This window comes from Mus pahari, chromosome 1 (assembly GCF_900095145.1).
Source record: "Mus pahari chromosome 1, PAHARI_EIJ_v1.1, whole genome shotgun sequence".
NCBI classification, from domain to species: Eukaryota; Metazoa; Chordata; class Mammalia; order Rodentia; family Muridae; genus Mus; species Mus pahari.
In genome coordinates, this window is record NC_034590.1 from 130,902,805 (window position 1) to 130,916,169 (window position 13,365).

The 13,365-nt window shown below is 39.4% G+C and overlaps 1 protein-coding gene across 1 annotated transcript in view; it reads right to left on the bottom strand.

The window, feature by feature from the left end:
* Positions 1-477: 477 nt before the first annotated feature.
* Rorb (RAR related orphan receptor B) overlaps positions 478-13,365 on the bottom strand; it is a 173,342-nt gene continuing 160,454 nt past the window's right edge. The window contains exon 10 of the mRNA XM_021193357.2: positions 478-872. Coding sequence (XP_021049016.1) covers positions 717-872 — 156 coding nt within the window. The 3' untranslated portion in view covers positions 478-716. The remainder of the gene's footprint in view (positions 873-13,365) is intronic.

A 13,365-nucleotide genomic window follows, 5' to 3' on the forward strand; every position in this document is an offset into this window, starting at 1 on the left:
TGTGTTACCCCGATTCTTTTGTAGATTTTTCTTCTGCATGGGTCCTATCATGTTGTTATGTATGGATGAAAACTCTGGCTGGAAATGAAAACCCTGATTGTCTAACATAAAAGTAACATATAACAGCAAATCACATGAAAGCCTGACTGAGCCTCCATTGCTAGTGGGCATGGTATTTTAAGCCACAGTGCATGAATACGTAATAGTCATATATAATACTCTTACATATTATATATTCATTACATACATGCACAGTACTTTCCAAGACAGTTACGAATTTGCACATGCATCAACTATCTAAAAACATAGAAATAGGTAAGCCTAGCAAGTGGAATCTTCTTAAATTAGAGTCGAACAATCAACGGGAAGAGTAATCATGGAAAGAACGGCTCTGTTTGTGTATATATCTACAATAAAATTCTATAAACAGTTGTCTCCAAAACATACCCGAATAAAATTAAAAAAGATAACACCCAGTGTCCTATATTTGTATATTTATGATCATTTCAAAAACAAACAAACAACAAACGAACAAACAAAAGAGCCCCACTCAGGTGCATATTTACATTCTTCAAACTGTAGCGGTGAAAAATATTTCTATTAAGTGCAGGACATTCCTAATGTTGCAGTAGTGACATTTTCCTTAAGTCCCCATGAACACATTGCTTTTGTCTTAACGGCGATGCATTCCATGACTCTGAGAGTTCTCGTCCCCTTCATTTGCAGACCGCAGCACAGTCAGGATTAAAGAGCTCCTTGTACAATGGAGGAAACAGTGTATTCACAATGTCTGGATGAGACTGCTTAAATACCTGCAGCTTCTCCCCATGCAAGTTGCAGACTGCCGTGATCGTTGGTATCTTGGCTATTAACTGCAGAACACAGAGACAGAGGGAGACAAAGAGGGAAGCTCGTTAGTGGACTGTCTTGTGAATTAGTGTCTTTTGGGGACCTGGAAAAAGATAAATGGCTTTGGAAAAAGATGTTCAGAGAGAATGGAGGTTCACTTTCAGCTTCCCTTGAAAAGAAAACAAAAACATATTCCTCATCCTATAGTCTAAAGAAAAAAAAAAAGAAGAAGAAGAGAAAGCAAGCAAGTAAGGAGGTCTAAGACTCCTGGTTCATTGTTCTGAAATAAAATATGCAAAGGAGGCATTCTTGTTTCATGCTGGTGAGTGGGTGTTAAGCAGGCAAGTACTATGAACAGAATCCTGCCTCCTAAGAGTCAAAGACAGTGTGACAGTGTGACTCAAGGCACTGTCTTAGTCTTTTCATTTGTAAAATGGGCTTGTTAATCTTAGCTCTCTCTTTGAGTTATGTGGACTGAGTAATTGATATGAATGTGTTCAGAAATCTGCAGCTATGAAACATAATTCTTAGCTAATGGTATTATTATCCTTCATTTCCTGCAGACTTCCAGGATATGAATATTAGGGTTTTTTTTTAATTTTATTTTTTTTAACCTTTGGAGGATGATAATATTAGGAAAGTAAAAGCAAGTTCTAGGAGCTCATGACACAAAGGCAAAAGAGACTACCTGTGGGCTAGATGGGATGTGAGAGGCGTGGGAGCCAGGGAGAGGGGAGCAGGGGAAATAGAGAGCCCAGGAGGCATGACTATGCATGACATATGCATGAAGGTGTCATGATGAAGTCTATTATTTGTTTACTAATTAAAACCTCTGTTTGGGGAATGACCCATGATTATCACAATACTTAGAAGCCAAACTCACACAGTCTACCTGTGCCTTCCTAATTCATTGTTACTCTGATGCAGAAAATGAGGCTCTGCATACCCAAGAAAGTTTGAGAGGCCACTGGCTTTGAACTTCTTTCACAAACAAGTGATCACTAGACTTCCATTAGGTCATCTCTATCTTCCTCCTCCTCTCCTTCTTCCTCCTCCTTCATCTTTTTATGCTAAAGATGGAACCATATTCTTGTACATGCCAGGCAGTTCTCTATCATAGAGCTACACCTACATCACACACACACACACACACACACACACACACACACACACACACACCACACGTGTGAACACACATATATTTATATATTTATGTCACAGTATAATTCTTCGAGTTAAAAGAAAACAATGTTTGACAATATTTTAAATGCTCCCTGTTTTGCTGAGTGCTCTAAAGGCCTTAGGAGGTGAACATTTCTGATGTTAAACATGTTTACAACCATGCTTTAGTATCAAATTAGTTTAAACAAATGGTCATAGAACAGTATTACTTGCAGGATTGTGATAGATTCTCTTGCAGGGAACATTCTTACTAAAGGTAAATGTGGTAGTTCACACAGCTGATTAAGACGGACTGTGAAGTGTCGATGGTAAAATCCAGTTAAGCAGACTTGTGTGGTGACCTGGCTGCGCCCTATATTCCCCTCTCACCAGTAAGAATATATTTCAGCCTTTGAAGGGAAACAGCAAACAGATAATTACCTTGTGGTTTTTCAAAATCCCTTTAACCACTAATTATTCTGTAACCTTGCCATAAGAAATGTAAAGCCAGCATTAGGAGTTGAGCTGCTGACACACTAAAGGGATCTAGATACAGCTCTATGAGGTGGGGACTTCAAACCTTCCAAGACTTTTGAGGTGTCTGGCTCTGCAACCTAGCCTTCTCTGCTTCTGAGGAAAGTCTGGGAATGAAAACAGGTAGAGTCTTTCCTGTAGTGTGTGTCAGACTTCAGACTGAGAATTAAGACTTTATCTTCAATATTGCAAACCACATTCCCTTCATTCCAGGTACTTTACAACAGTTAGCTGCAAGTTTATTTTATATCAGGACTTTACTGGACATCAGAATGCACAAAGCTATTATTGATCGTGCCCATAGTGTATTACTAAGACAATTGGGGATTAAGTCATCACACTGACTAATGCAGAGAGAAAAGCTGTGGTGAGAGTGGTGGTAGCTGAGGAGTGACAAACCTTTCCTAAGAATGGGGCATCAAATCTGAGCAGGGGAGGACTGTTGAGAACTAGGCAGGCACTTGGGAAGAGAAACCTAACGTGTCCAGGATCTATGGCGAAGATACTGGTCAGGTAGAGTTCTGAAGGCTTCACAGACTTCCTGGGGCAGTAGGGGAGCACTGGTTTGGGGTTGATGACGATGAAGAGTGCACTGCCAGAATCTGGGAGCTCTTATGGTACATGTCACAGTCTTCAGCTTTAAACAGAAACGAAGATGATCAGAATACCTGTCTGAGAGACGCACTTTGAATCTGGGGTAGAAAAGTGTGTTTTGTATATTTTTATACGTAAACAGTTTATAAGTGTCCACTTAACTGGAGCCCCTTGGGAAATTATTGAAGCTTTCTTAACCAGCTGCCTCACACAGAAGGAAACTACAACAATTTAGAAACACTTCTTGCACATTACAGTGCTCCCTGAAATAGCTATTGAATGCGGAGGAGCTCTGAAAGCCTTCTCTAATCATCTGCTGTTGAATTGATGATCTGCGGTGCTGCTGGAACTTCCAGATGCAACTGTGAAATGACTGCCAATCTTTAGCGTGATAAGAATCACTGGAGTGCTCCTTCAAAGTGCGGATTACCAGGAACCTCTCCCAGGAATTCAGTTCCAGTATGTCAGACTCCACGCTTGAAGTAAACGTCCCTGGTGAACACTCATGTCATGAGCCAGTGGAATAGGCTCTGAGAAACAGTACCTTGGAGACTCAGGCTTTGTGAAGAAAAAAAAAAACCACCAAACTAAAAACTTTAAAAATTCACAAGTAAATTCTGTATTCTATCTGAATCCGTTCTGTTTCCTGAGTGTCAAGTAGGTTCTTACAGGTGGCAAAGACATTTTCATGTGTATAGAGGGAAGGGTGTATATGTTCATTATATGATGAAGGATGTTAGAAGTTCTTGGTGATACACAGGCATGGCATAGTGAAAATTGTGAATATGGGGCTTTGGAATCAGCTTGTCTCTATTTGGATCCTAGTTTTGCCACTCATACTAACACAGTCTTGGATTTAACTCAGCTTCCTTATCAGTCAAATGCTGTGTGAGGGTTTCTTTTGCTATGAGAAAACACCACGACCAAAAGCAACTTGGAGAGGAAAGGGTTTACTTCAGCTTACAGTTTATTAGTCCATGTTTGAGGGAAGCCAGACGAGGATCTCAGGACAAAAACCTAGAGGCAGGAACTGAAGCAGAAGCCAAGGAGGAGTGCAACTTATTGGTTTTTCATGTCTTGCTCATCCTGCTTTCTTATGCCATCCAAGACCACCCACCCTTTGTCAGATGAGCCCACCCACATCAGACATCAATCAAGAAAATGTTCCACAGGCTTGATCACAGGCCAATCTGGTGGGGACATTTTCTCAATTGAGGTTCCCTCTCTTCCACAATGACTCTAGTCTGTGTTAAGTTGACATAAAAACTAGCCAGCACAGATGGTGACTATAACATTTCCTGCTTCAGAGGGAGACTGGGAGGATTTAATGAGTCAATACACATGGTTTTATGGTGTGGCCTGCCGTCTGCTGACGACACATATGATAGCCATTGTATTAGTTACTTTTTAGTTGTTGCAACCAAAATACCAAAGAACACCGTCATGTGCAGGATTTATATTTTGGGTCACAGTTTCAGAAGTGTCAGCTCATCATGGCCCAGAGGGAGTGGTGGGACAGAGGAAATTTTTACCAAGGCAGGTAGGAAGCAGAGGTGGGGTGCATATGTGCAAATATTAGAATGTGGCTGACTTTGATTTATTTTGACTACACCCTCAGCTCCTGTAATCCTTAATATTTCAGGTCCCCCCCGTGATGGTTTGAATGAGAATGGCTCCCCAAGGCTCAGACATTTGAATGCTTGGTTTCTAGTTGGTAGAACTGTTTTGGGAAGGATTAGGAGGTGTGGCCTTTGGGGGAGTGGGCTTTGTGATTTCAAAAGCCCATGCCAAGCCAGACTCTACCCCTCTCTGCCTCCAACTTTTGGATATGGATATAAGCTCTCAGTTATTGCTCCAGAGCCATGCCTGTCTATCCGCAGCCAAACTAGCTCCTTGCCATGACGGTCATGGACTCGTGCCCTCAGGTAAATGTTTTCTTTTATAAATTGTCTTGGTCATGGTGTCTGTTAATAGCAATAGAAAGTAACCAAGACATCACTAGCACATTTAGGATGGGTACTTCTTGCTTATTTAGACATCCCTGGAAGTGCCCTCCCTCATAGACATAGTCAAGTAGACAATGAAAGTTGACCTGTGATGCTTCCAGCTCACATATTGCTCCTTTCAAAGAGTGAAAGGGGGTGTAAAGGCCATGCTCTGCAAAAGATGTAAGCAGTAGAGATCCAATTTAGTCTTTAGCCAAGTTCTGAAATCTGAGCCTGACCACACTGTATGTTATTTCATGGGAAAATTAGTCATTTGCTTTTATTGGAACAGGAATCCAAAATCATGATGAATTTTTGTTTTCTTGTGGCAATAAAATTGCTTATCAACTGCTCAGAGACTAGCCTCTCATGCTATGGTTCTTCAGGCCTTTGCTACTTCTGCTATGGGCAGAGTATGTGGGAAATTTAAAGCACAAACCCAAGAGCAAACCTTTGGTGTTTACTCACTTGACTAGAGGCAGGGAACTAGAGTTTAGTTTTGGAAAGTGAATGTCGACTCCTTGACTTTTTTTCTGCTAAAAGCTCAGGTCTTGGTAGAGCCTGACACCTCTCTGATTCTGCCTCTTCTATGGGATTTAAGTCCATTTTATATTGTTTATCTGTAGAATGGGCTGAGTAGCTAACAGACACTATCAACAACAACACCGATAAAATGATAGAGAACTTCACTGAACAGTGTTGTCTCGGAGAAACCTGGCTGAGACATCCCGTCAGTTGTGGGAATGGAAGGGCTGGTGTGGCTCCACCACTCTACAGTCAGGCAAGGCCAGGAGGCCATACTGACACAGTGCAAACACTTGGCAGAGCCCAGAAGGGCCCAGTGGAGAAAGCAGCATGCAGTCACTTATTGCTCATTAATATCATGTACTGCAGTTGGGGGACCCACATTTCAAAGGGAGCTCAGAGCAGCCTCAGCAGCAGTTAATGGTTCAACAACTTTCTAAACAGCTGGGGATGTTTAAAAGAAGCACTCAGAGATAGAGGGGGTAGTCATTTTGAAATCATGAAATTTCTTCACATCCAAATAATCTTCATCATAAAACTAGACAGACAGAAGATCTATAAAAGGGCATCTCACATTCTTTTCTTTTTCTTAATGGAAAGTGTTTCTTTTGAGAAGGAAGCTATAGTTTATGTCTACTGGGCTCCACAAGAAGAAAAAATTACTACTTGAGCAGAGACAACAATCTATGATTTTCTCTAGAGAGTGTTTTTTTTTTTTTTGACAGAATTCACATTTTTAAAACTGATACAACTGATGTTAGGGAAATGGGAAAAGCAGAAGGTAAAGCAAGTCATCAGGATGTTGTTCATCCTCACAAAGAAAGCCAACAGTAGTTTGATTAAAGTGGAAGATGGAAGAGGCTGAATGCATCCATCTCACCTGTCCAGGTTTACATTGTATGTGTGTGTGTGTGTGTGCATGCGTGACCAGACCTAGGTACTTGGATTAAAATTATATTGAACTTGAGACTCCTTTCTAGGTCATAAACTCTTTCTTCTCCTCTGCCTATTCTTGACATCCATTTTTGTGGCACATGTTCTTTCTACGTGGCCATTGGTGTTGACAGTAGAAGTGGGCATTTGTCTAAGCTGAACCTAGGATTTGGAATCAGACTGATAGCCTCAAGATACTGTCTAAATGTCGCCAAGACTGTAAGTAACTTAAAGAGCTAAGTGCTGGTTGTATAGCCCCATGGGGACCAGGAAGCAGAGAACATTGGTATTCAGAGAGGGAGAGAGAGAGAGAGAGAGAGAGAGAGAGAGAGAGAGAGAGAGAGAGAGAGAGAGAGAGAAAGAGAAAGAGAGACACACAGAGAGACTAAGAGACACAGAGAGAGACTAAGAGACACAGAGAGACTGAGAGACACAGAGAAAAACAGGCATAGAGACAGAGGGACACAGAGAGTAATACAGAAAAATTGAGTGACAGTCACAGAGAAAGCTACAGAGAGAAATTAAAATGTAAGATGGAAAAATCTTAAGGCTTCCTAATTCCAGTATCTTCATGAGTGGGAACTGCCACTTTTTTCTTTTAAACTTTAGATTTGATCATACTTTCCTACTGCTTAATCTCATTTCATTAATTTTTTTTTAGCTCAGTTAAACTTGAGTAATGTTATGTGTAACTAAAGAGCCCCATTGAATACACCAACCTGCAACCTGAGGAGTGAAGGGTAATATACTGAATTCTCTCCTGTTTTAAAGATGCTTAACCTGGAATTTTGTGATATTGGTTTTACAGTGTGTGTTGGTCCATTATAAACAGCTAAACAGACAGACATAATCTGCTCACTTAAGGAGTTCCTGGAAGAAACTGCCATGCACTTGTCCCCCTTGCTCTTCCAGCTCTTGTATTCATAACTAACACAGGTTGAAATGGCAAACCATCCTGCGAGAGAGCTGTGTTCTGTGAATTTAGATTTGAAATTTAAAATTTGGAGGCTCTGTTAAGGCATTTTATATAACTCTGCCTGTTCTTGCATTATTCTTCTATGTATTTACAGATATGTAGATGCCTAAGGGGATCTTCAGGGATGTCCCAGATGTGGTTACAAGGGTATATTACATTGTGATATTCACTAGGCAATATAAGGATTTGTAAAACAAAATACAGACATTTAAGATTACAGAACAAATTCCTACCCAAGTAGAAAAGAGAATAGTGAGACTGAGGACACACCCCACACCGTTGGAGCAGGACAATCTTATTTTCTGATAGGCCTGACTGCCTATTTCAGATGAAATGAACCCCCATCCTCTAGTTATCCAAGTAGGAATTCTCAGAGCACCCTCAGACCCCACTAAAAGGGATATGCACATGAGGCCCCAACCTTCCATTATTAACCAGAGTAGTGACTATTTCTGACCCCATGGAGAACACAAGGAAAAGTAGTGTGGACGGCTTTCTAGTTCACCTGTTTTCTTCAGTGTTTGATGAATGGACACTATGGGCCAACAGTTGTTTCTTCTAGTTTTATTTCACAGTTGGCCTGCTGATGCCTGGTTCCCATGGGTAGATACATGGGCACTTAGGTAAAAGTGGCCAGGGATGACATAAGTAATCTTTCAAACACTAACATGTAAAATAAGGTTAAATCTTCCATCTTTAAAGTTTTTCCTTAGTTACTTAGGTTCTTATGTTCAAGAAACATTTTCTTTTTAATTTGTGCTATAAATAGACAAAGGGATTAAAAAGTTAGTGATTCTGTTGGTTTCCCAAACTCAGTCAGTTTCATGCAGGATTCTTGGGAAGGTAGAAGTCTTTGGAGGGATTGGGTGTGTGTGTGTGTCTGAGTTTATTAATCATTTAGGGATGGCCATCCACAAATTAATTGTTTAAGTGCTGAGAGTGGGTTAGGTTTAAATTCTAACTCTCTTGCTCACACACTGGCTCATTTTAGGAGAGGTTTTGATTGCTTGAGTTTTTAGTTTATCCTTTTGTAAAGTAAGATAATGAGATTTTAGCTTTAAAAACTCAAAGTCAACCTATCTGGTTCTATGAGTACAGTGTTACACACAATGAGTTCTCTGTCTCTCTGAATTATTCATTACTTTACCACTCAAGTAATATCCATCTTCATTGCTTTTCATTATAATCAGAGCAGTACGCTTTTTATGCTCCACATTATGTGACATTATATCTCAGATACACGTATACTGCATATTTGATCTGTAATAAAGATTTGTGACGTAAAGAAAACCACCATGACTTAGGAACACTCTTTCTATGTGAGAATTTTTTTCTGCAGTGGAAGGCGGTGGCTGTCGTGTTGTGTGGCTAGGGCCAGCATTGCTTCCTGGAAAATTAAGGCTTCATACTGCGGTGTTTCAGCTGGAAAGGGAAAGTCATGCTAAGCTCTCTCACTTAGGTAAGAGGTTATGTTCAAAGAGAAGGAAATGACAGACTGTGGCTTGGCTGGGCAGAAGACAAACTTCAGAGTCTAAATCAGCAATATTTAATAGAAATATAATAGAGAATTTGATAATTCTTGTACTTCTCATTATAACTTAGGGTGAGAACAAACTATAGGCATTTGTACTTGGAGAATTACTTGGAAAAAATAAACATATAATGAAGGATATCTCATGATTTTAATAACACAGGAGGCACTGGGGAGAAGGCCTATGTCAGACATGCCTACAGCAGTGGGCCAGACCCACAGGCTTCCTGAAGGGGAGAGTGAGAAACTGATTGAGGACAAGATTGAGTGAGACACCCAGTTCTGGGCTTTGTCCTTGACTGTGAATATAGTGTTACTGCATGATCTACCTTGGACTGGTCTCCCTTCTTTACCTCTACCCCTGTGGTCAGTGCAACAAGAAGGGAAGACATTTAGTGACTTATAGTGAAGGATGACAGGCCAGGGGTCTCAAATGACAGCTGTCTTCACAGTTCAGACATTTATGACTGATCTTTCATCTTCTCTGCCTCAACAGTAGTCCTCCACTGGACCCTGACCCTCATAGATCTTCCCCTAGGAAGCAAACCCTTCTGAGCCAGGTCAGGCCTTGCCACATCAGGACCTGACACTGGCCTGGAAAGCTGATAGAGAGGCTGACCCTTGGATATACATACTATCAGCACTGCATGCTGTAAGCTTGGGTTTAAAAAACCACTCCAGACAACATAGTTATGGTACATATTATAAGTTTGAGTCTCGAGATGTAGCCAAAATCAGCCTTTTCTCTTCATCTTGACAGTGGAAAACATCTAAGGAGTCTTTAAAATAACCACACTGGACTGAGCAGTGGTGGGCAAAGAGAATGTCTGGAAGAACCTTTGTTTTTTTTTTTTTTTTTTTCGTTGGGACATCAAAGGATGTTATACTGAAGGGATCTTAAAGACCAGGCAGTCCAGCCTACTCATTTCCCAGACAAGAGAAGTGAAGCCAAGAAACAGATGGGCTGCCTCCTCTAGTCATATGGGGCTTAAAAATATATATCTCTATTTTTCATGAGTTTTCATGAAAGTGACCAGTGTTATCTCATTTCCTGTCTTCTCAAATTCAGGATCCTACCCAATCTAACTATTATTTATAGTGTGAATAAACCCTCTACTTTCCTACCTCTATAATGCCCATTCTCCATTTTGCCATGTTCACTTCCATCTTGTGAAACGTTCCCACTCTTCAGTGATGATCTCAAACATATCATTTCTTATATAGACCTTACCCTACTGAGGTAAAATTCCTTCTGCCAACACCAATCCTATCCCAATAAACAGTAGTTTACATATACCCTTTTATGAACTAGATGGAATACTTATAAATTATCTCACTTAGTCCTGTAAGCACCCAAGACATTGCTGACCCTTTCAGTCCTGTTATATAGTGTGTTTGGGGTTCTCAGCTAACATGTCTTATAGCTGGGGTAGTTTATTAAAAAATGGTATATATTAATATACTTATGGGGAGAAGAAAATCTATTCTTTAACATTTTTTGCCTTTAATATCTTTCTAAATGGAAAAATCCCCAATTAATAGATAAATACTGAAGGTTTCTAATTAATGGGCACAGACACCCAAATTCTCAAACCCTTATTAGATTGAAGTTTGGCCCAAAGTATAAAGTATTGCTCCCTTTAATGTCAAGGTGTGTTGAATGTGTACTGGAGTTCATTTTTTCAGGAGGAAGTTCAACAACTGTATGGATCCTGTGCCTTGATCTTGTTATTGTCTATACCTATTTAGGGTTAATTGGGCAACTGGTAGAAACATTTTTTAAAAATTATTATACAGAGGCTGACTGATTCCATATTTAACCTAAGTCTGTTCCCTAGAATACAACGTTTTAGTTTTGTATGCTTATCCTTAGAAATAGTTTTAGATTTTTTTCCCATGGGTTTTATAAAGAATAAATGTTAAGAATGGCCATTGTCCCATGATGTAGTAAGGAAACTTTTTATAAAGATAGGACAGGTCTACAGTGGATGGAGTGGTTTTAAATTTAGTGAAAAGAATTCCTTTGGAAGAGTTCTATTGGTGGGTGCTGGTTTTCCTTGGATCTTAAATGTTCTCTAAAGGTACATATGTTAAATACTTGTACACAAGCTGCCAATGGTGTTGTTGGGAGGAAGTGAGAGCTTTAGCAAATGGGACATAGAGAAAGGAAGTTTGACTGAGAACACAGCATTCTGGGGGACATTGGGAGTGTTCCCTCTTCTTATCTTGTTCTTGATCTGGCCACCATGACATGAGAAAGTTCATTCCATCATATGTTCTTGCTTTGGTGTTCTGTCTCTCCAGAGTCCACAAAATTACAATGAAGTGAACATGGCCTGCAACCTCTAAAACCAGGAACCCAAACAAACCACCTCTTCTTAGAAGTTGTTAGTGTCAGGGCTTTTATCATAGAGACAGTAAGCTGACTCACATGCTGTCCCAAAGATGGACAGTACCCACATCTCAAAACGTGACTAGATGGATTCACTCCTGCCCCCTTGCACTTGACAATGGATCTGAAACTCAGACAAATGAAGTTATGTATCTGAATTTACTGGAGACAAATGAGAATCTGTTCTTCAATGAGATTTGGTCTTTCCATATTGTCATACAATATCTAATTAATGTGTTAGCTATTATAAAGAACAATCTAAACAAGAACCCAGCATCTACATCTGAACTCTGAATAGGTTTCGTCATCTGGCTCCAGGGAATGGTTCACAAGAAATAATTCTTGTCTAATGTTCTCCCTGGACCCAATCTTCTAAAAATATTTTGTTGTTGTTGTTAAAAAAGAATAGAATTGTGTATTTTTATCTTGCTAAACCTAAGAAAGCAGGTTTAAGCTAATCCATACAATCAATGTTGTGATTACTTTCTTGCCATCAAGTATATTAAATTTGTCAATTTCTGACTCTTTTCTAAAACCGTAAATAGTTCAAATCATGACCTAGAGGCCAGGATATAGAAACCATAGTAAACATGTAACTTTAAACATTTAACCTCCTAAGAGGAGCCATAAGCTTAATCTTATAACACATCAGTTCAGAAATATGGTACTTTCACCTTGTGTAGATGTTGGGAGCATGGTTTGGGATAGACAACTTTCCCTAGCAGAATAGCAAGACCTTTTGTTTAACTCTGGTTTAAGACCATAGGTTTACAAGGTAAATGTAGAGACCAAACTTTTGAGATATCTAAAATACAAGCAAGAAAGATTTGTAGGGAGAAGAGAAAAGGGATGGAGCAGATATGGTCAAAGTACATTATATATTTGTATGAAAAAGTCCTTATAAAACCTAGTATGATATACTATGAATAATGCACCAAGAGAAAAGGAAAAATCCACTATATCGATTTACTGGATATATTTACACCTATGAGCTAATAATTATAGACTTATATATAGATATTCATATTACTGCATTTTCTGCCCAGAGAGGCTAACTGTTGGTTCAAACTTTACTCTTGACTAGATGAAAACTGAGGCACAGAGAGCAAGTGTCTTGCCCTTGGGAGAAGTTCTGTCAAAGGGAACTATCACTGTAAGATGGTGTGGAAATGTTCTTCCTGGTGATGTGTTAATTTTAACAAACTTTATCATAATGAAGCAGCATATTTAACTCATGAGATTTTTTTTTATAGCAGTTCCCAGTATGTGCAAAGTAAAATCTGATGGTGTCTCCAAATAGTCTTTACCTCCCCCATTTTTAAAATAAAGAATTTCAAGAGCAGAGTGGGAAGTCTTAATGATAAAAATATAAAGAGTAGGATTTCTATTATCTTTATCCAAGAATAAGTTGAATTTCCTAGTTTCTTACCTTCTAAAGATTTTAGTTCTTAAAAAACCAAAAATACATTAAAATCTAAAATAATGTTTATTCTCTAAAAATTTCTAGTACTTGAGAAATCAGTTTAAGATCTAAAATAATGTTGAATGTCAATCACTGATAATTACTTTTCTTCTTTCTGTGATCACTTTACTTTGGTAAACAATTTTTCTCTATACTAATCTATTGTGTAACAGTTTCCTCTGAATTGAAACATTCCATACTGAAGGGCCGCTCCTTAAACAGGGAGGTAAACAATTCAATAGCTTCAGGAAGTCCCTGAAACTAACCAGATTCCCTAAGACCCTCCCTGCCAGAGTAAGTAATAAAAGCAGAGTCACTCTGAGACTGTCAGAGCTAACCTGCAAAGGCTCTGAAGCGTTATGCTGCAAAGAAGACTTATTTCAGACCAGCTGCCTGGGAGAAGCAGAAACCTGTAGAGCTGTC